The sequence below is a fragment of the Haplochromis burtoni genome, unplaced genomic scaffold, assembly GCF_018398535.1.
Source record: "Haplochromis burtoni strain Fernald_Lab_line unplaced genomic scaffold, NCSU_Asbu1 Contig_509, whole genome shotgun sequence".
Classification (NCBI taxonomy): domain Eukaryota; kingdom Metazoa; phylum Chordata; class Actinopteri; order Cichliformes; family Cichlidae; genus Haplochromis; species Haplochromis burtoni.
In genome coordinates, this window is record NW_024582870.1 from 294,435 (window position 1) to 318,106 (window position 23,672).

At 39.2% G+C, this 23,672-nt stretch overlaps 1 protein-coding gene across 7 annotated transcripts in view; it reads right to left on the reverse strand.

Annotated features, from left to right (window-relative positions):
* The window catches only part of LOC102298838 (SH3 and multiple ankyrin repeat domains protein 2), a 200,258-nt gene that overhangs the window by 98,704 nt on the left and 77,882 nt on the right, over positions 1-23,672 (reverse strand). For 6 of the 7 annotated variants that reach the window (XM_042213994.1, XM_042213992.1, XM_042213990.1 and 3 more), the window contains exon 10: positions 6,885-7,323. In XM_042213994.1, the coding sequence (XP_042069928.1) occupies positions 6,885-7,323 (439 nt within the window). Of the gene's footprint in view, positions 1-6,884; positions 7,324-15,096; positions 16,777-23,672 lie in introns of those variants that run through there. The other variant, XM_042213995.1, reaches the window with a different exon arrangement.

Genomic DNA, 23,672 nt, shown 5'->3' on the forward strand with positions numbered 1-23,672 from the left:
GCATCACAAGGCAGAAGAATGATTTGGGTGACTCGGAATGTGACACGGTTGTTGGTTTCAGACAGAAATTGATGATCTAATAGAAAGTGGATCATCAAGAAGAATGGGCAGACTACTTCAAACAAATGGAAAGGTAGAAGAGCATCTCTGCATGCACAACACATCAAACTATGATGCATGGGCTGCAGCAGCAGAAGATCTCGCTGGGTTCCACTCTGGAAAAATGTTACGTGGTATTATGAGCCTTGACTTCTGCTGTGACATTTGGATCATAAGGTCAAATTTTGGCATAAACATCAGGAAAGCATGGGCCCATCCTGCCCTGTACCAAATACTGCACTGATTCTATAAAGCAGGGGTATCCAACTCCAGGCCTCGAGGGCCGGTGTCCTGCAGGTTTTAGATCTCACCCTGGGTCAACACACCTGGATCACATCACTTCATTACCAGGCCTCTGGAGAACTTCAAGACATGTTGAGGAGGTCATTTAGCCATTTGAATCAGCTGTGTTGGATCAGGGACACATCTAAAACCTGCAGGACACCGGCCCTCGTGGCCTGGGGCTGGACATCTCTGCTGTAAAGTATTCCACAGTCATCAGATCTGTTGCAGTGTGATGGAACAGGAAGTTTGCATCAAATCTGAAGCAGCTACGTGACTTTATCATTTCAAAATGGACTAAAACCTCTGACAAACATTTCCAGCACTCTGTTGAATCTATGCTATAATGTATTAAAGCAGCTTTGAAGACCAAAAGGGGCCCAAACCAGAGTAGCTAATAAAATGTCTGGTGAGTGTAGTTTCTCTTACGTTACATTTCGCGTGTATTTTATTTTTCTCATTTTTTGGTTTTGTTTATTTGTGTTCTGTTGGCTCGAGGGTTGTTTATATATGGAAACTTTTCCTTTACATCTGAAGTAATTCAATTCAAATCAAATTAAGGGAACTTCATAATTGCATCACACTCACAGAGCAAATCTTTGCTGAGGTATAATGTGATTTACTTTGCAGTGTTAGCCTAGGAGTTTTTCACAGCAATGTGATTTCTTAATAAGATGAAGTTCTCTATGTTTGCTTAAGCTGAAAAGCTTCTTAACCAGATAGAAAACTACTAATAACATTTTTGCAGCTGTGCACACCTCTGTTCTCCATCTTGGCTCATTTTGCCCTGAGAGTTCATTTTCTGTTTATGGTTTCATTTTGCTGAGCGTTTTCAGCAGCTGTCACATATTTCACCACCATAATTGGAATCACTGCCAGCCTTTAACCATCCGCAGATCTGTTAATCAGCACGACACGGTATACACGGTAGATTTCAGGTCTTGTGATAATATATGTTGGAGCCCCGTGGCCACACTGTTTAGGCAGCACTGGCCTGTCCTTCTATTGGACGAATCTCATTTCCCACCACATCTAACTGTTGCCATGATACCCCAGGGCTAACTGACAGCTGTCACTGTGTGATAGCTTGTGTGTGTGAGTGTGGGAGTTTGGTCTCACTTGTGCATGTGTGTTGCATTCTGACAAAGGACATGTCAAGTGGGAGCAGAGGGATGCTACACAGACGTTGTCATGTGTGTGGGCTGAGGTTGGATTGGGGGGTGGGGTGGTGGTGCGGTGGGTGAGGAAGAACGCGTGCGAGCAGAGGCAAACAGAAAGTGCTGGAATTGGGAGCTTTAAAGGGCAGCTGGGTGGGAATGAGCTGAGAGCTAAAGTTCACACTTATTGGACATGGACTGTGAGCAACAACATGATATTATCATTTCAGCTGGCTTATTGCAAGGTCATTTCCAATGTGCCATGAGCTTCAATCACTGCCTATAAGTGATGTTAAAATTGTTAATACAAAACTGACATTTGATAGTGAATTGGTTCTAAAAATGAGGGCAATTATCCAACGAGGTGCCTCAGGAGCTGAGCACACATAAATAGGTCTCAATGAGAGTCCTAACCTGAATGTCCTCTATATATACACACACTGTATGTACTGTATGTACACATGTGCAACACGATACTTTCAGGCAAAGATTATACTGTCACACACAGCATGTTTATACCTGCTGTGGAAAGGTCAAAAACAACAATGCATCCTTGAGTTTCTCTTTTTTTTCTAGCTTTGCTGTCTTTGGATATTAGTCACATGCTGTTTCTACACACGACACAAATTGTGTTGTAGTTTGGAACCAACAGATTAACCACACCATTGAGCCCTGCTCCCAAAAACGGACATTTTTGGGCTTTTTGGGCTGTCGCTGGCTGCAACATTGAGTTTGATGTGAAGAAACCAACTCTGTGTCTCTTTAGGAGTATTTGGCTGTTTGCTGTTTGGCTAGCTGCACTCAAATGGAAACGCCGCAATGATCAGGTTTGTAAAGCACTTTAGAAATAAACACGGTGTTGATTCTGTTCATCTGGACATAACGAGTTAGCTCTACATCCAGATGAACTTTTTGGGATTTCCTTACCTGGATGACTGAGCATGCATCGAGACATTTAACGTCGTGGTACATATGTGGGACTGAGACGAGCTAAACTTGACTATAAGAGTTCACAGTAATAGACGAACAACAGCTAGTGTAACAGTGCGCCTCACTAATGTGCTTTTATACGTTTTTTTACATAAATAATGGAGCTCTAATGTAGAACGCAGCGATTACTGTTGAAGCCTTTTCATGAGTTCTGATGACGAGAACAGAAATAAAATTTGTTGTAAATTCCCGACATTTGCAGTACATTTTTTTTTCCAAATTCATAGCTCATTTTTTGTGCCCAAACAGCTGTAATAAGTACCTTTGAACTATTTTAAAATAAAGTTAACACAAATTATATTTCATGTTTTAAAGAATTGGCAATTTTGGCGTGTGTAAATCTGATCTGATTTCAACTTTTTACAAATCTTACAAAGGGAGACTACAGTGCTGTATAACACAACCAAGACTCCTAACGATACTACGGAAACACAGTTCGAGAAACATTGGTTATCCATCCCTCGAACAGAAAGTGCTCATTATAAAAAACACAATAACTAAATTAGGAAAATAACCACACCAAAGTCATGGACTGTACTGCAGAGAGCTACATAAGTGTTTTTAAATGTGTTATTGTTAATTTGTACTGAATATCGACTTTCAGTCATATAAATGTGACCAAGGGGAAATACAATAAAAGGTCATGGGCTGCTTGGTTTCTAGAACTGGGCCATGAGGAATTCTACTGAGCCCAGGCTATGAATGTCCCTCATTACTAACCCTGATGGAAAAAATACGGATTGGGTCACAGACCAACATTATTAGTCATTTTTATATTGTAATTATTACCCAGCTTATCCTTTTCTTTTGGTTCAAACCCACTTGCCTTCCTGCACCAGCTCAAACCACAATGACTTTTATATAGTCTTATATTAAGTTAAAAACAAACAAATACCTGATTTTTAATTGATCTCGTCTTTTATCAGAATCTTTAATTATTATATCAGAACTCTTGCAGTGTATATGTATGCATCTTATGATTAGGATCACATACTACATGTACATATACTACATTATAGAGTATTTATTAGTCACACGTAAGGTACTATATTTCCTCTTAGTTAATCCTCTCTAACACAGTATATTTCGTACATTTTATGTACTCCAAAGTCATTTGCAATTCAATAAATAAATAAATAAATCAAATGTACTAGTTAAATATGTATTTATTTTATTGTTTTTTTAGGCTGCACTTCACAAGGCTTCAAATGCAACTGAGGCCTGAGTATATGCTTTAAACACCCATTTATTTCTTCTTCTGGATGCGATACGCAGTGTTTTACACAATCATCATTACATTATAAATGTGAACTTTTCACTTATTTCATACTGAAGCATGAAGTTATTTTACAAAAACTACAGTACATGAAATTCGTGTACTGTGTGCTCTATTTCATATTTTTTATGGCACAAAACTATATACAAACAGATTTTTAAAATATCTATAATAACTAATATAAAATATTACTAATATTATTTATTAATCATGAAAATTACTTTTTAATTTTGGTGTTTAGGTGACTCTGAAGCAGCCTAATGACTCAGAGCACAAATGAGACCAGTGTGATTAAATTAGGTGAATAATATAATAAATTTTAAGTTCTTTCCTGTTATCATCTTTTAAAATCTCACAAAAAAAATACCAATTCAGTAAAATTATATTTTGATTTGCCGACTTTGGGAGTCAGTGTTTAAATTTAGTCTAACTGCCTTAAACATGAAAAAATCACCCTACAGCTTATCAGTTTAACACGGGAGACAGAGCAGTATATCAGATACTTTTTTCTGCAAAAATGTCACGTGTCCCTGTTTTTTTAATAGCTAATAATTGATAAAAAATGTTGTGTTACATGATTTTGGCATATAAGTAGGGCAGGCCGGAAAAGGTTGACCTATATAAAGAGCAGTTTCTGCCAGATTTATCCACCTATGCACACACCTGGCCACACCTGCTAAAAGAAAACGAGTTGGATATTTTTAATTATTAGACCTATTAAAACACTGCATTTTGACAAAAGTCTAAAAACAAATGTGTGGCAAATCTGGTAGACAATAAAGAGAGAGCATTTCTAAGTACTCTAATGAAACCCACCAAATCTAGAATTAGAGAAAAGGAACCTCTCCTCTCAGTAAAAGTGCACATACTTAAAACTTCCTCATCATATATTCACGTAAGCCTTTCGAAAGCAATCACAATCAAAATCAAATGAAAATCAACCACGTTAAATGAAACAGCTGAGAACTTCTGCTTGATTGCTTGACAGCATTATATTATCTGTTCATGTTCATCGGCTATCAGCAAAGCAAACGTGAGTTTAGTAAAGTTAAACACATGAAAATGTTGAGAACAGCAGCTACCCTGCTTTTCCTCTACAAGCCGCATGAGCGTCTTATTGAAAGTATGTCAAAAGATGTGATGGTGATGTTCATGTTACTGCGGAAGCAAAGACAACTGTCCTCCTCCACTGCTCTTCCCCTTCTTTCATCTCCCCCATCACTTTTCTTGCCTTGACTCAATCCCCTCTGCCCTCACTCTACATGCCATAGTTTGAACTTCCTTTCTCTCTTCTTCAGCAACCTCTGCCTCCTCCTCATTACCCTGTTCTTCATCTCATCCCATCGTTACACTACAGCTTTGTCTTCACATCTTTTCTATAACGTGAAGTGCATCTCTTCTTTCCACTTCTCTCTCTGACATCGGACATGGGCTGAGCTAGACAGTGTGGGTAGTGATGGTGTGGCAGAGTGCTTGTAAATGTGTCCATCTGCCAAGAAACAGGAGGAGGAAGAGGAGGCAGGGGAAAAGACCACGGAGCATGTGTTTTAATTTGGATTGATGGTTACCCATCACATGTTAATCGTCTGGGAATCATGTGCTCCTGCAAACACCACCACAAAAAGATGTGCAGATGCATGGTGGCATTTCTCAGTGAACTTCTGTGCAGGTGTGTAGGTGCACACACACACACACACACACACACACACACACACACACACACACACACACACAGATATGTGAAGTGCACCAACTGCATACATACAAACTTGCATACATTAGCAAAGTGCCTGCAGGCAACCATAGCAACGGTTGCCATAGTTGCTGTAGGAAGCCAGAGTGGTTCCAGGGGAACCAGTGAAACATATTTTTCAGTCCAGTAAAATGAAGCCGATGTGAAAGCGCCAAAAACTGCAATTCCTCAAATGGCCACATGGTGCTTACTTGAAAAGTGAGTCAAGCCCCATGTTGCACTTTTTTAAACCGTTAATACTCCAAATACAAATCGACACTTCTGTCTTTTCTTGTTGACACCAAAAATATCAATTAAACAGTTACCTGTTGGTTGTAATAGGTTAAGCAGTCTCCCACTACTAGCCAGCGCTGCAGCCACGGTACATGGCTTCACTACCCTTTCTATGTGAAAGGATATTTTAAACAAGCAAGGCAGAAAGTAAGCCCATTTAACTTTTTAATGGAGCTTAAATTCATAATTTAGGGGAGCTGAGAAATACTCTGGTTATCTATTGATTTTCGATTTAGTTGTATAACCCAGCGGTCCCCGACCCCCGGGCCATGGACCGGTACCGGTCCGTGAGTCGTTTGGTACCAGGGCGCGAGAGTTGAGGCTCGGGTATGAAATTGATGGTTTACAGGTTTTTTATCGTTAACTGGGTTTCCCTGGGTCTTTTCTCGTGTTGTAGTTGTGCGTCTTATTTTGAAAGAAATATTTACACATTACCATAGCGACCAGAGAGCATTAAGGGGCAGAGAGGAGGATGTTACTCTCAGTGTTGTTGGTACATTTCAGGAGGACGCTGCTAATAAAGTTACACAATTACACAGTGAATTTGTATTTATTATTAAATTTACAAAACACCACAGTTTTGGTTTTGGTCGTATCGTTTTATTTTGTTGTATTTATCTGCGAATATGTCTGACATAAAACCGGTCTGTGGCGCAAAAAAGGTTGTGCTCCACTTTTGCTAACCAACCTTACTGATAACTTAGCAATGCAGCATCTTATCACATGGTACAGCCATAGTAAGCTGTAATTTTACAGCTGTATAAAAATTATGGTTTAATGGAGATTTCAATCTATTTCAATAGGAGCATCATGCAGGTGTAAAATGACAGTAATGGCCTTTTTATGTTGTCATTAAAGAGATCAATCCCCAGTCCCGGCGTGTTGCAGAATTAATCAGCAAGATACTGAAATTTAAATCTTTGTGAGTCATTTTTCGACCCCCAACCTTCATGTCTGTCAGCCTAGATCAGGTGAAAAAAAAAAACATGAAAATGAAAGTGTGTGTTTTTCAAATACGAACAGCCCATCACTTCAGTGTCCTGAAGAGGCTCACCTTGGTTGGCGCTGTGAAGGTGCAGCCCGTCTGGCCTCCTCCCCCAGCCGGCTGAGGGAGGGTGACCGGCTCCTCGCACCTCTCCCCATGGTCCGAACCACCACATTTCCATTGGGGCTGCCGCTGGGCATCTGCTGGAGCAGCTGGGGTGACAGGCTGCGATGTAATGCTGAGGAGCCAGGCTGTGAGTGACCCTGCTGGGGCGCCCGGTGTGATTGGTGCTGGGCGTGTTGGTGCTGCTGCAGATGGGGGGCCCAGTTGCCAGGAGAACCGTGCTGCTGCTGCTGGTACTGACTGACTGTTAGGTTGTTATCGCTGTTGGAGCGCAGAAGGACCCGTGGCGCTGATAACGAAGAGGGCGACTGGCCGTTTCCGCTGCCGTCGCCAGAAGATGGACCCCTTCTGCGTTTGGAGTAGGCTGGAGCCTCACGGAAAGGCACTGCAAAGAAACGAGGAGGGAAAAGTCTCATTTCAAGCAGATGCTGAAGAGTGTTTTGGACTGAGAGACAATACTGTTGAAAGTCAGCCTAATAGGATCAGAAATGTGAAATCTAAAAAGAAAGACGAACGCTTACTAGATGGCTTCATTTTTTTTAGAATGAAAATAACATATTAGACAGACAAACAAGAAAGGTACATGTATGTTTGGAAAGAAGTGTTTATAGGAACTGCAGCAAAACCTTCGAGCTACTTCAAGCAGGTACTGCATCACGCATGTCCCTAAAACTCCTTCCCAGTGGTAGTCTGTTTGAGCTTTACATGTTTCAGTTTATTCCATGTCAGTGCCACTGCTGCACTGCTGCTGCTTAAACCCCTATAACACCTGGAGGTTGGTGTGATAGTGCAATATAAGTCATTCGAATGTGAATTACCTTGTCTGATCTGGAGTTGTCACTGAGTTCATTTTTCACCTGTGTGTGGACAGCTGTCTGCAGCACATCAGTAACCTTGAGGTCACCCTCATTCTTAAAAAAGTGCCAACGTGACCCTGGATATGGTTCATTCTTTGAAACTCTAGTATTGTGTAACCTTTTGTTGACACATGGGATCACATCAGACGGCAGTGACCAAACCTTGATATTGTGGCTCCTTATATTAAACTCAACTGAAAGGGATTTACTGCCCAAGCTCAGAGTTAATGGTGCAGGCTGAACTACATAGTTTGTATCAAAAGAAATCGATTTCTATATGTTTGCAGCTTTAAGGAGCTCTTACAGTATGCCCATTTAGAAATACCGCACAGAGAGCCAAATAACTTTGGAAGGGCTCAACCTCTGGACCTCTCTGGTGTTGGATTTTGGAGGTTTTGTGTCACTTTTCTTCACATAAATGATCCACTTTATTGTATTTATTTTGAACCTCTTAATCCTAGATGGGCTACCAGTGTCCTTAAGATAGGTTTTCTCTTGTTGTATTGCTTAGTGCTTAAGTATTTATTAGATTACATTCTGGTCTATCTGACATTCATCATGTATGTAGGTAGCATCTCTACATTTTCATGTATGAAACATAAAAGGAATCATCCCATGATTGATTCAGACGTCTCATTAATGACACAAAGAACCAGCAGTCAGATAGAAACTTTACCTTTATCGCAAATTTGACAGCATTAAGCTTAAACAACAAATCCATATAATCACAGAAGTCCCCAGATTAAAAACATAGAACTTTCACTTTATATGAATATTTTAAAGAAAAGTTTTAAGCTCATGTGAATACAAGTATTTAGAGGAAGAGGCTATTAAGAATGATAATTACAACAGTTAATCTTTCAGTTTTTACAGTAAGGTAAATGTTAATATCCCGATAAATGTGGGTATCCTGCTAATGCTTATTGGCTGATTGAGGAAAAAGAAGCAGAAAGTATATAAGTATGAGAAAAGCTAATAAACCCTATGGTTGCAGGCTCATCTTTGCCGTTTGGCTCTGAATTTCTATATTAAACTGTACAATCAAAACACAATCCTGCATTTGCATCTGTGATGGACAGGCAATGTATTCTAAAGCATAGTGCTGTGCAATCACAGTGTGTATGTGAACATTAAATAGGGCTATTAAGTCTGAATTGCATCCATAGGTCTGCTGACATTCTGATTCTTATTAATCCTCTCCAGCTGAGCGCATGCTGTACAATTTGGGGAAGAAAAGGGGCAATTACGCTTCTTGCCATTGTTGCATTTTATTCTGTGCTGATCTTGCACTTGGCTGGTCACACTTTGTTTTAGTGGTTCTCTTGACCATAAGAAAGCTTCATTTGTACTAACATATATGCAACGTCTCTGTTCAGCACGGCTGTAGAAAAGAACCTTTGCACTGAACTTTTTTGTGTGATTTCCTTCCTCTTTGGAGCTAAAACAGCCCATCCAAACACATGAGATATCAGTGGAAAGCCCAGGATGTCCTCTATTAAATACATCAGGGCTTAGTTGGGTAGCTCAGATAAGTCAAAAGATATAGACCCAAAACAAACATCCGTTAGAGAGCACATAAATGAATAGGCTGGTTCTTGGTAATGAGATCTGGGGGTGGTTGGTTTGGGCTTCTTGTATTTTTTCCTATGATACCATATACTACTGTATAAGTTCAACCAGGTCCTGTAAAATGGCTATTCATCTTAAGAAAACGTAGAATAAAGCTTTGGAAGATGTTTTGTTTCTAAAAAAACTGTTTCTAAAAATGCAACGCAGTCAATGAGATAAAGCAAAAAATGAAGTGTGAAAGATAAGAGATTATAAACCTTCAGTATGCTGTGCTAGTAACTAGGAGCGTACCAGCTATGGTTTTCTCTGTCAGTCTTATTAGACCTGATGGAAGCACTGAGCAGCTCCAACATTCATTCATTGCAATGTTCGGTGGTACACCCAACCCTGGGTCCTGCCATTCATTAGAATGTTACCACATAAAGTCCTCAGACCCCAACAGTCCAGTCTGCATGCTTCACTGTTGGTTTGGTAGGAGTACCATACCATACCATACCATACCACCTTTATTTATAAAGCACTTTAACATAAAACCAGAGTTCACAAAGTGCTGTACATGCTAAAAGCAAATTAAGTAGGGGAGTAGGGGGAAACTACACAAAATCAGAGAGGTGCTTTTATTTTTTACACATAATTTTCTTTGGCAAATTACACAGATCGTCCAAGTTCATACATTTCAAATATTAAGTTTAGGTTTTATAACCTAAACTGCAACTGATCTGCATCCGATTTACTGGTACACAACTCCACTACTCTCATCTTTGTGTTTTAGTGACTGCTAAACAGTAAGATGCAGCACTTCCTTTCTCAGGTCTTTTTCATTGCAACAGACAGCATCACTGCCTTAGAAGCAGCTGCTGATGGTAGCTCTGATTCTGGTGTCTCTGTGACCTGCAAAGCAGCCAAACCTGCAGAAAGTGGAGAAATAGATCACGTGGCAGCATGTGGAACTGACTGAGGCTGCAGAGCAGAGCAAAGACTACAGTCATCAGTAGGTGAAGCTGAATTACCGCTGCATGAAGAGAAAGTCACGAGAGAGTGAGCTGATTACTATTTACTCGTCATAAAGCACTTAGAAATGACCTTTCATGCAGAGGACCACATAAACTGTATTTTACTCATTTAGTCCCGCTCAGTGTTAACCCTGAGTCCAACGTCACCACTAACCCTGTCACACTGTCTGTTTTGTTTTAATGAAATTGTTCTCAAAGTCTTTGCAATCAGGGAACAAAGAAAATAATCACTAATCTAAGCAATCCATATCTTGAGCATGATGGAGAGAACATACAGTCCACCAAGAAGATCAGCTGTGCACAAACACTGAACCAAACCCGATAGCCATGACCTCCACTCTAAGCCGCTCTTCCTCTGACCGTCGGTACATGATAGTCCACCGTACTGTCTCACTAAAGCAGCAATCGAAGTTGGCCTTGATTTCCCCCATGGATTCTTTACTCCACACACTGTGAGATGAGAGCCTACAGCTGCCATCGCCAACTCTCCTCCCAATTATGGTGGTGCAGGGAAAGCCGAACAGAACAGGCCCGCAGCCATTTCAATAAGCATCTCCTGATTTGGAGATGATTAACACGGTGGTGCTAAGGAGGCACTGTGGCCTGTTAGCTGTACTGTAGCTTCGTGCTCAGCACTTCCCAACAGCCTGAACATCTGAAGGGGGATTCACTGAGTCATTATCACTTTCCAGGACTAATATCTCAGACCTCTCTCTCTTTCTACAACAGACGTGTTGATGAAGTGATGCTATCGTCTAATAATCTAGCACATTTAGGAGCCACTGGGCTATCTGTGTGTGCCCCTGAGGTGTGTGTGGCCTCCAAGCTGCTGAGGCTGGTATTAACTTCTAAGCACGCACACAAATATGCGTTCATCCCAACTAACCTTGCAACATCTACCAGAAAAAGAAGTGGTAAGTTAGCTATGTGCTAAATAAGCAACAATTCAGAAACTACAAAATGTACTATAAGACCTTTAAATCAACTCTCCCACAATTCTTATCTTATAAAATTCCCATTTTGGTATCTCATACAGACAAAAGCTTCATTTAAACCTAAACCTAACCAGGCCACTGGACGCTGGAGGTCAAGCAAGCATCTTATGTAATACTTCTAAAAGTGGAATCTATGTAGGTGATAGCTCTTCATGCATATCAAACAAATGAGAGTTTAGAAGCCCTCAGCCAAGCTAAATAATGTTTTAGACTTTGTGCTAAGACACCAAGTAGTTAGATGGATGCAGTTTAAATGCTGTTTGTGTCTTAGTCCAATTTGTGCAAAGTAACTTTGTCGGTGTTCCTTCAAAGGTCACTCCTCACTAACATTCAATGATGTTTTGAATCAATCCTTCAGTTAATAAGACAATTTTAACTCTCCTCGCTCTGCTTCTTCATGCTGTGAGCCACACAGCAGAGGAAAAGGTGAGGAACTCAGCCAAGAACAATAAACACTAAAAACTATCAGATGAGATGGTTTAAAATATCCACAGTGCAAATCTCAGTTTCAATGCCATTTACACATAATTTCAATTTTTTTACAATTATTTCTCTCACTCAGGCGTCAGGGTCTCACGTCCAGTCATAAATAGCAAACTACTGACTGAGTCAAAGGGCAGATTATTTGAGTCATTAAACACCAACACCCAAAAAAGCCCCAACTGGAACAACTAAACGTCTTTCTGCAAAAATCCATCAGATATGACATCCAAATCATTTTAATAATAATAATGAGTCCAACATTTAATGTGCATTCCCATCATTAATGTAGTCTGACAGTGTCATAATACCACAGAAACTCTTAGACAGGCAGTGTTTAGTGTTGACATGGAAAACCGCTGTTAGCCCTGTGTCTCCCATCAACAGTCAAGACCCGGATATTTCTTAATAAAAACACAAAAAGTTGAACAATTACTGTAAATATAGCAAAAGTATCCTCTTTGAAAAAACCTCACAACTATCAGAACTTAAATGAAGACTGCATAGAAACACAAGCCCTGAATTATATGGTAATTCATAGCTATAGCTCATTATAAACTATCATCTATTAAAAGACACAAGAACAAGATTCTCATGTTTGCCGAGAACAATCTACAACTGAGCTCTTTATGAGAAAATGATTTACACAATGCAGATGATATAAATAAACTCAGAAAGTATATTTCTGGCTTCTTTTTGTTAAATGTCACCCATTCAGTGATCATTCTGAGATATCCCCAGTACTGGTAACTTAGAACATAGATATAATCTGCCATTGTATCCTTTAAAATAATCTTCCCGCTCACCTCTGTTATATGTTTGTATATTTTTATTACAGTGACTGAATGTGACAGGATACATAGTTGCATTAGATTCTAATATGTAAATCTGAGGTGTGAATTTGCTTTCTGAGCAGAATTTACAGGACAAACTTATTTTCAATTCCATGTTGAAATTTCAGTTTCCAACCCTCCACTCCATAAATGTAGTGTGTTATATGAGCTCTCTCACTCCTAGGGGGTAAACAGCTTTCCCATATAACGCACTTTCTTAAACAGTCATCATTAGCTCATCGTTAGTTTGTGGGGGTGTGAAAAGTGAATTACACTGATGTGCTTTTACAACATTTCTCAGCTGGAGGAATTAAAGATTTAATTTATGTCTTATTTCGTCAAATGACACGATAACATCAGAATTGGGATGATACTAAGTCCTTAAAAGGCCTAAACGTTAAATACACCACCCCTCACTGGACTGTGTTATGGGACTATACTGTGACTGTATTGACTCTTTAAAATACGTTAACAAATTGTACGTATGTGAGTAACTTATGAAGCTCATGAAAAAAGCATTACCATCAGCTTTTGGTATTATAAATCTGTAGTTTTAGTTAACTCAACCATTCAACTTTACTGTTATTTAAATTTCGGAAGATATATATATTTGTCAAATCAGAAAAAGTGATGATTATGGACTTTTTTTCCTTATATTTTAAATTCTGAAGCTGTTTTCTTTCTCTTTTCAATTTAGCTAATATTGCATATTTAGGCCGAACATGCTACATTTGCATTTTCCATCAGATGGAGCTATTCAGTTGAAGCGAATGAAATGCTTGCACCTGGTTATGGTCATGCACAAGTTACCAGCAAGATGCTCTCTTTTTAGGAATACTACAACAAATTCAACAAGGGCACCTAAACTACTCACCTAAGCTAAGTAAACACGCACAACACTACAGCATCTTTACACATGGATTAAAAAAGAGATTTAAGTTGAACTAACTGATATTGGTCATACATTGTCGACTGCTAAATCCAGCACATTATGATAAATGATGGTGCTCACATACAACATGATGTTCAAGCATAGGGACCTTTTCTTCAGTGGTTTTCATGTATATGAAATCCCTCCCTAACTTTCTTTGTAGTTTCTGAATTATAAAGGCATTTTTTTCATTTTCACTTGAGTTCAGTGGAACAAGAGGCCGAACGCCCATCACTTTATGAAAATGCCACAATGACAGATGGGTAAATTACTGTTATCTGACACTACCATATCAGTGGTGACGCAAAAAGGGGCTGATTCATAATTCCCTGAAACCACACATTTACTGCTCAAGACAAGTAATTTGTAGTTTTGTACAGTACTTTTAACTAAGCCCAATAAAGGGCTGATTTCAGATTTGATATATAAGTTTAAATGTAAGTAATAGAATTTAGCTAAATGTTTGCTGCAAGAGATTTCAGAAAAGAACACTGCGCATATTGATGCTCAGAAAACACATGTTCTGCAACACCACAAACATTTATGATAGACCTGAAAATACCTGGAATTATTGCCCATAATAATAATAATTATATTTAATAACAATAATTTTTATAATGTTATTTTTATGTATATTTTGTCTTACACTTTATAGATGCAGAGAACCTAAAACTATGCAAGTAAGGCAGTTAAAATAAGTACTAGATGGATATTATGTTCTGTCACCGAAGACTTATTTTCAATTAATAATCTTTCATTTAGTTATGGCACTTGATTTAAGCTTCCAGCCTGTGGGCGCATGACTCTGACATGAGCTGTACCACAGCAAACCAATTCACTCGCTCATTAAATGCAATGGCATCATTAGTGCTATTTATATTTAATCCTTACTAAATGTTAATAGTAATGACATTAGGATACATTGAAGTCCGTCTCTGCTTTGTGCTTGTATTCGCCGAGGATGCTGATTTTTGGCATCCTTTCTCAGCCTATAGGCGACACAGCCCGACGCACAGCTCCGCTCGCGAGTCTTCATTGAGAAAATAGCAGCGAAAGAATAGAAAACGTCAACCCAGCGACACTGTTTCACACACAGCCAGATGGATCGGCTGCCCAGGGTCTGCTTGGGTGAGGGGAACGACGCGCAGTCATGTCTGTGGGTGTTTTCTCCACCTTTCAGTCCCATTTTCTTCTCTTTTCTGTGACCTACAAACTAGTCCAATGTCGGGCGCTGTCTCTTTTTTTTCTTTGTCGCCCGAAAAACCCCCCCAGACAACTCGCAGATTTAGGTTCGTGTAACCTAAATACGCGCCGACCTACCTACAGCTTGACAAACGCGGTTAAAATAACTCAAGAACGAAGACGAAGCGAGCAAAATTCCTCCACTTTCTCCACTAAGTTGTGTACTGAAGGAAGTCTCAATGCCCAGAAGCTGAGCGCCTTATTTGAAAAGTAAAGAAGAGAGTGCGCAGGCTCTTACCTTCCTTTTTTAAGGCATTTATGATCGACTTCATGTTTACTCCCTTGCTACTCCGACTTGGCGTCGCAGTTCGTGCATATCACAGGACTTTTAAGACCCAGAGTTTTCCTTTCAGCACCACAGAGAGCGACTCTACCGCGCACATGATCCCGCTCGCACCCTCATCTACCACCGCCTCCCCGGTTACAGTAGCACGACCCCTTCCGCAGACACTCGCGCACATGAATCCCTAAACTCCGCCCCTCACACACTTCCCTTTCATCCTCGTCTTTCTCACTCTCGTGGGGCTGAACCGCACTGCATAACCTCACACTGGAGCTGGAGCAGAGAAAGTCATTAGTGAGAATGGAATCCAAGTAATGCTTTACTGCAACAACAACACACCGTAAACAAAAACAAAGGCAGCATCAAAGCAGCTCATTTTCTGGGCACTATTTACTTTTAAGGGAATATTATTGTTATACTGTTACATTATATATTCCTTGTATTGCATTTGTTTTCTTTCTCTTGACAATAGTTTCATTAAAGCACATTTTGAGGTCACTTTCAAAGTGACCTCAAAATGTGCCCTTCTTCTTCTTTTAAAGAAGGGCAGATGTGAGAGTGAAAGTGAGGTCAAAGGTCAAATGTGATGGATATTTAGAATCTTCATACACCAGTATCATTTCCTGTATGTTGCCAGTACAAACAAAGGCAAAGGACTTTTAGTCTTAAAGATGAAAGGCATTTTATAAAATTTGACTTTATTTGACTCAGTCTGTCAGTCGGACATCCAAAGTGCCTGCATGCCATCAATACAAACAACAGAGCATTATTATCACTTTATTATCACTCTACCTTATGATCACTCTATTGACCTTTTCAATCTGTACACCGTACTTTCTTTATGCTTACCGTAAATACCGCAGTTGTAGGAAATCATCATTAAGTTGACCTTGATAACCTTGGTGGATGGATTGTTAAGGGAATTCATCCAAAACTTTTTGAGCTCTTGTGTTTACAGACAGAATGATGATGAAAACACAAATGTACTGGCTGAGGTAAAAAGGGAGGAACAATTACTTTTATTTCTTTCTTTAACCTAATCTGTACTAATTATACTGAGTTATCTGTGTTTTGCCTTCATACTGAGGACTGTAGTTGCTTCATTTATTAATTTTTAGTTTGTCAAAACAGAACATTTTAGTTGCAAACAGATACACTTGGGACTATTGTAATGCATTATTATTAGGTTGTCCTAAAAACCTTTCACTTGATCCAAAATGCTGCAGCTAGAGCACACACAGGGACTAGAAAGAGAGCATATTTTGCCCATACTAGCTTCTCTTTATTGGGTCCCTGTTAAATCCACAGTTAAATTTAAAATCCTGCTCCTCACATAAATTCTCCTATACGTATACTTGTCACGGTTCTGGGTCCGTTGGACCCAGTATTTTGAGTTCATTATGTTTTGGTACTTTTGCATCATGGATTTTCCTTTATGTTTCTCTGGTACTTGGTGTTTCAGTTATCTTGGTGTTTTTCTATATTATGATTTATGATCTGATACTGTTGTGATTATGATTATCATTTAGTAGCCTTTGGTCAGTGTCAAGTCTGTCTCTGTCTAGTCTGTGTCTTAGTAAAGTGTGTTTTGTTTCCTGTTTTACTTTGAAGGTTCTTGTTCCTGTCTGATGTTAGTATGTGCAGCTTTGTTCCCCCTGTCTCGTTAGCCCTGATCTCTCCCAGCTGTGTCTCCCTCCTGTTGCCGATTCCCCCGTTACTACCCTGTGTATATAAGCCCTGTGTTTTCCCATGCTCAGTGTCGTGTCGTACCCACAGATTATGCCTGTGTGTCCTTGGTCTCAGTGTTCCATCCTCACTTCATGTTTGTTTTCCTGCCAGCAATAAAGCTGAGGTTTTTGAGTTACATTCCGTTTTCCGAGTCCTGCATTTGGATCCTCATCTCTGCCTGCCCGCACACAGAGCCCTGACAATACTACTACTACACTCTACTTACCCCAGGAACCACGAGTAAAGCAGCAGTATAAGAGGAAGTGCTTTATTGAGCCCCTCTTCTGTGGAACCAGCTCCCAGTTTGGATTTGGGATACAGACACTGTCTCTGCTTTTAAGATTAGGCTTCAAACTTTCCTTATTGATAAAGCATATAGTTAAGGCTGGATCAGGTGATCTTGAACCTTAGTTGTCATATCTGACATTGCAGTAGGCCAGGCTCAAAACTCAAAACCTTTTTAACTCTCTGTGTTAATGCACCATTTTGCATTTAATCATCAGTTATTATTAATTTCTGTCTCTCTTCCAGAGTGTGTCTTTTGTCCTGTCTCCCTCCCCTCACCCCCAGCAGATGGCTGGCCCTCCCTGATGCTGGTTCTTGAGGTTTTTTCCTGTTAAAAGAATTTTTCCTTCCCGTTGTTGCTTGGTGGTAGGTGTGTTGTAGAGATATGTATGTTGTCAGCGAGTGCTCAATAAACTCCTTAGATCAATAAACTCCCAACCCAGACGTGTGAGAATAAGACTGATATGTCCTACCCTGACAACCCACAGATGCCAGTATCATTTTACCAAACACCACAGGACACTGCACACTTTTGATGTTCTGGTGGAGGGTCTCTCTTTCACACATGTATTATATACATGTGTGTTTCATTATTTGTGCGTGTAGTTTAAGCACTAATGACTTTGTTAGGTTTAACAAAGCTTGTAACAATGTTAATTACACATGAAAAAGCATACTTCAGCACCAGTGCTTTTCTGAAAAGGACAGATACCCCCTTGCTCACATGACCCCGAGATGCCACCTAAATAGATAGTCATCTTTTTAATTCCTTTAAATAAATCAGCCACGGTTGTCAACTTTCTGGTGATAGGGACGGTTTTAAAGTAAGCATTTGGTTTGGTCACGTTTGGTTTTTGATTCAGTTCAGTCTCTGGCTAAACAACGAACTTCAGCAGCATGGGAAAATGACATGAATAATAAACCAGAGTTCCTGAGAATGAAGCAGAAGCTAGATCACAGTTTGATGGTGGAAATGTTAGATGCTGTTGATGCATTGTTGCAAGAGGTTGCAGCACATGCTGGATTTCATATTAGCCTGTTTTGGGGGGCAGAGGCTGAAGGGTTAAAAGCATGGGATGTGCACTGGTGAGGGGTTCTTCCAGAAAGAAATCCCTTGTGTTGCTAGGCAACTCAGAGGGGGGCAGTTCTATAGATCATTAAGGCTACGGTTCCACACCACTGTGCCTACCTGTCTTTTGCATGATGAAATATTTCCACATGACTCCTTTATCTGTGGCGGCTCCTCTTTGTTCAAGCTCTGCTGTTGTGTGAAGTTGTGTGCTTACACGCTGCCCTTCTCAATGAGGGCTCGTTAAGACTTTACAACTCGATTTCCTTATCCTCCATCTGTCTAAGCACAACTAATACAAATTCATTCAAGAAGTGACCCTGCAACATAACAGATGGATACATGCAAAAGCATATGTTGTCATAAAATATGCAAGCAAACAATTACCATGCTGTGCTCGCCACATCACCCAAACCACCCGAGCATGATATATAATCCAAGCCATACGCAGACTGTTCCAGAAGTTTCAGTTTCAAATAAAAAATCTATTCAGCCATAAAGACTCCTTTAACTAACAGACCCTCTGTAACAGTCTCCATTTACAGTAACTGAGAAAGACGTTAAATCACAATATGCACTAACATGGCTTTATTTGGATCTTTCTAAAGCTATTGCATATACACCAACGTTTTTATGGACCTTGCTTATGAAAGCTATTGTAGAGGCAGGAAAAGGAGCCAACTGTACATTTATTCATCATTCAGTCCTGGTGATTATCAAGGTGGTATCACAGTAAAAATTCCACTAATGAGACTTAATTCATCCACTGTGGTGACTAACAGAGGGCTTGAAAGATCCATCAAAGATCAAATAGCTCTGTGATTAGGCCTATGAAAATCAAAAACCATACCTGATTTAAATTTGGCTGATCTCACATTGAAGGTTATCCTTTTCTGCTCCACTGGACCATTTTCAGTGTGGCTGCTATTTTTACATCTCTCAGTAGAGCCCCATCATGTCCCCTTGTACTTGTGCCTCTGTGATGGGTGCCGGATTTTCCAGTGTGGCAAAAAAGTAATCCTTCAAATTAATTTTCATTTTTGGGAAGTGAAGTCAAGAGGTAGCAAATATGGTGAGTGGGCCAGTGATGATGATGCAAAGACTATAGGCCAAAAAAACAAACAAATTAAAAATTACCTGCACGGTCTCCTTCAAATGCAATCAGCCTTTACATTAGAATCCAGTACTAACAGCTTCCGTCTGGGGAACCAGACTGGGAATCCAGTATCATTGAATACTGGAAGAAAAAACTGATGAGCAGAGTCCTGTTCTTACTCTTTGCCCAGCATTTCATCTTCAAGCTTGCAAACGATTCAGCCGAACACTGCTTAGTTGTACATGTCATCACCTACAATTATCACTGGTATGAAATTCATTCTCATGACCAGTTAAAGGTTGGTGGTGAAATCAGGGTGCACAGTGCACGTCAGAGCAGAATCAAAGCAGAATCTTTGTGGTAGAAGATTCTGACATGTTTGAGAAATTATTATTAAAAACAGAGATCAGTCAGACTTAAGCCAAATGAAATGTTTAGATTTTCATGGCTCTCATCTTTTGATCACTCCTTGAAACACAGTAATCAAATACATTATGCGCACGAGGGAAGCTCAGTGCAGCAAAATTATTTATATGTAACAGCAGAATAAGATGTTGTACAGTTATGAAAAGCTCTGCACTAACATGCAGTTCTTAGTTACATGGTAAGTCAGGATGTGGACTGTATTTCTCTATCCTAATGGTGTATTTAATTAATTCATTATGGCAGTCCCGGCGTTCCATACTAATCAAGCTGGCTGTATTAAAAAAAAATACCCCAAATTCTCAACTTTCTTAACCTGTCATTAAAAAGAACTCTAATCTGGCAACATTAGGAGCGTGACATGGTATAATACCAGAGGAGCTGTGAAATCCAGTTATAAACACTGGGAGACAAAAATCACTTTTAATAGAACAGAGTTACTAAAATACTACAAAATGCCAGATCAGACCACTGAATGTAATTATGTGAGAAATCATCACTAATGAGTAGTTTACCTGTTTGGCATCTACCAAAAAATAAACAAAAATAAAAATCTCCACATAATTACAATAGTTAGCATGTACTGTAATAAATCACACTGATGAATAATGATAATGATAATATTACAATATCAATAAATAAATACAGCACTTTAAGTACGAAAAACATTTCAAAGTGTGAAATAGCTTAACATATAGCCATAATAAATGTATATACTGTCCACTAATGCTATGTAAACACAATTTCCAATTCAGATTTTAAGAACTTTTTTAAAATTGAATTTGATCAGGAAAAGTACACAGGGGGTAAACACTGGTTAAAAGGAACTTTCTTTGGCTAATTGTTGCGTCTATAAACCACAGAAAAAAGTGCTAAACATCTATTGTTAGGGGTTCATTTATTTATTTAATCTGACTGTACGAATGTAAGAAAATCCAGCAGTAGTTTTATGCCGAGGACTGAGTGCTTTTAATTCTTCCTAGAATTTGTTTAGCATGTTCTAAATAAAGCTGTACTTTAAACTGGAGTACATTGGTTTAATATGTAAACCAGAAAATACATTTTTATCTGTCTGAAAACTAACATTTTTGCAGAAAAACATAAAAACTGCCTTGTTTCAGGAATCAGTCAGACGCCTTCAGTCTCGTCTTCATAACTAAAAAAAATTGTATTACTTACATTTTCTCTGTGATTATTTGTAAAATGACTGCGTCGTGGAAAACGACCAGGTTTCTTGTTCATTGTTAAAACTGAAAATCCCATTGGAAAAAAATCTTAATTTCTTATGTGATTTCAAACAGTTTGGGCAGCAATAAACTGACTTCACTGTGGGATCTTTGTGCACATAAAAATAAGCCCTGATGCATAAACATCAAGTCCCTTCTGCCCTGCATGACTTTTGCCAGCTGACAGTAGATGTCTGTTTTCCTGCAGCACAGACCCTGCTGTGTGTCAGCCAGCTCAGAGGTTTTTGGAAGGATTTCTAAAATTACTTTTTTAGGGCTTTGGCAAAAACTGACTTGTGTTCAGGTGCAGTTTAGGATGGAGCGTGGAAGCAAAAGGACAGCTAAACTAAAACCTGCAGCAAAAGCGAGAATAGATAAGCTTCAAGTGGTTGAGGTGTGCGTGTGGATGTTTGTGGATTTTTAAAAAAATGTTTTGTGTGTTTGCTCAATGTATGCACCCTGTGGGATTATCACACTGTGGCAGCGGATGGTCTAATATGCCCATCTGCCAATCATTCTTACATAAGCTTACTGCTGTATGGAGAGAGAAATCCACAGAGACCCTCACAATACTTTGTGTAGTTTTTGTCATTTTTAGAATCAGTTTGAAAGAGAACATAACCCGTGGTGAGAAACATTTTCCAGTATTAACACACTGTACTCATTTATTCTTGAGTAACTTGACTGCGTAGCTGAGACTGTTAAGTATTGTCTTTAATACCAGTAAAAATCGATTGTACTGTGCAAACGTCTTGTACGACACATCATTTCTTTCTATTCGGCTTCCAAGGAGCCAGACTTTCTTGTAATGTTTAAAGTGGACTTGAGCTCAGTTTTTCATTATATATCGTTGGATTTGTCTGCTTTTCAGTCTCATTTTCAGTCCAGTCCTTGTACCTGACCATTTTCAGTGGAATGCTTGAAAAGACTTATAACTTAAGACATGAACCACTGAAAATTTCAGGCGCAGATTTAGGCAATAGCAATGTATCTATACACACATAATTTGTCATGTTGTTTCTTTCTTTATTGATATGAAAAAATGACAAAGATTGCTCGAGTTTTACCGGCATAAAACAAGAACTGTAGTGATAGTCAGTGGAGCAGGTCTTATGACGTGATGAATCAATATGAATAGACGAGAGAGGTACAGCAGAAAGTGTCTACAGCCATCTGAAAACATGGTAGGAACTCTTTCATGGTCTGGGAGCTGCATTTTAGCCAGTGGTGTTTGGGAAGTGCAGTCAGATTTCAATCTAACATACAATACCATCTGAAAATTATCTGATTGGTAACAGCTTGATTTTTCACTATGATAGTGATCCCAAACACAGTGCAGATGGAGTAAAAGCAGACCTGGACAGAAAAACACACAATTGCACACAGACTGCATCCCCCCAGAGCCTGGACCTTACAATTTTGAAGCAGTGTGGAATTACGATGACAGAAAGTGGAACAAAAGGCAGCAAACATCCAAAGAAGAGCTTTGAAATGTCCTTCAAGAAGCCTGGACAACTATCTGCAGACTGTTTAATGAAAGCTTGCCTAAAGAGAGTTCAGACTGTGCTAAAGAATAAAGGTGGGCAGATCAAATACGGACTTTCAAGCTAGTATAAACTATATTTTTGCTCTATGTATAATTGCACATATTTCAACAAATTGCTCCTATTTGTCATTTTCTTAGAAGAAAGAAATGAGGAATTTTAGCACAATAGTGGCTATTTACAGGCAGAGGAAAGGTGATGCGATAGTGCAGCAGTGGACAAGTCGTGGTGGTCAGTTTCTCGAAGGAATTTAATGAAGTGACGACTGTTAAGTCCACTCTATTTGCTACATGATCAAGCTGCAATTTAGACTTTCAGAGGACTTCCTGGTGGATTATACAGTGCAGGAAAATTATATCCAACTTAGGGTTTTGCTTCCTTCCTGGTTTCTCTTTAGCAGTCTGACTTTTTTTCCTTTTTTGCAATCCAGGAGAAGTAACATTTGAAAGGTGACGTCACGTTAGCTTAATCCTCATAATGACACCAGAAAACCTGGTTTCCCCTTTAGGGCCGTAGCCTTGTGACTAAACTAAACTAAACTAAACTAAACTAAACTAAAATAAAATAAAATAAAATAAAATAAAATAAAATAAAATAAAATTAAATTAAATTAAATTAAATTAAATTAAATTAAATTTGGGGCCAGGTTTTGTTTGTTTGGTTGGAGGAGGTGGTAAAAGTTGGGTGTAGGTTTAAATTGGGTTAAAACAATTTATTTGTGTTTGGGTCCCTCCCACTGTACTTTTGTTTTTTTTTTTCTGTCTTTTGACAGGAGAGACTAGCTGAAGAGACAAAGACCAGGTTTAAATGATGTCAGTAGATCCAGAGCAACAATATCATGGACGGACTTCATTTTAATAATAAGCTGAATAAAAACCTGTCTACAGTGTTGCCAGTACAGGCTTTGAAAAACAGACATTTTTATTCTTGGTAAAATCTAAAGTATCTATGGAAACTGTAAAGATTGACCCGACACTCTGGTATGCTGTATGCTTGCGAGCTGTTTATTGAAGCGCCACACACATGTGGCTCTACGTTTCAGCACACACACTCTCCTCTGGTCTCCGCCTTCACTATATATATACAGTGGGGCAAAAAAGTATTTAGTCAGCCACCGATTGTGCAAGTTCCCCCACCTAAAATGATGACAGAGGTCAGTA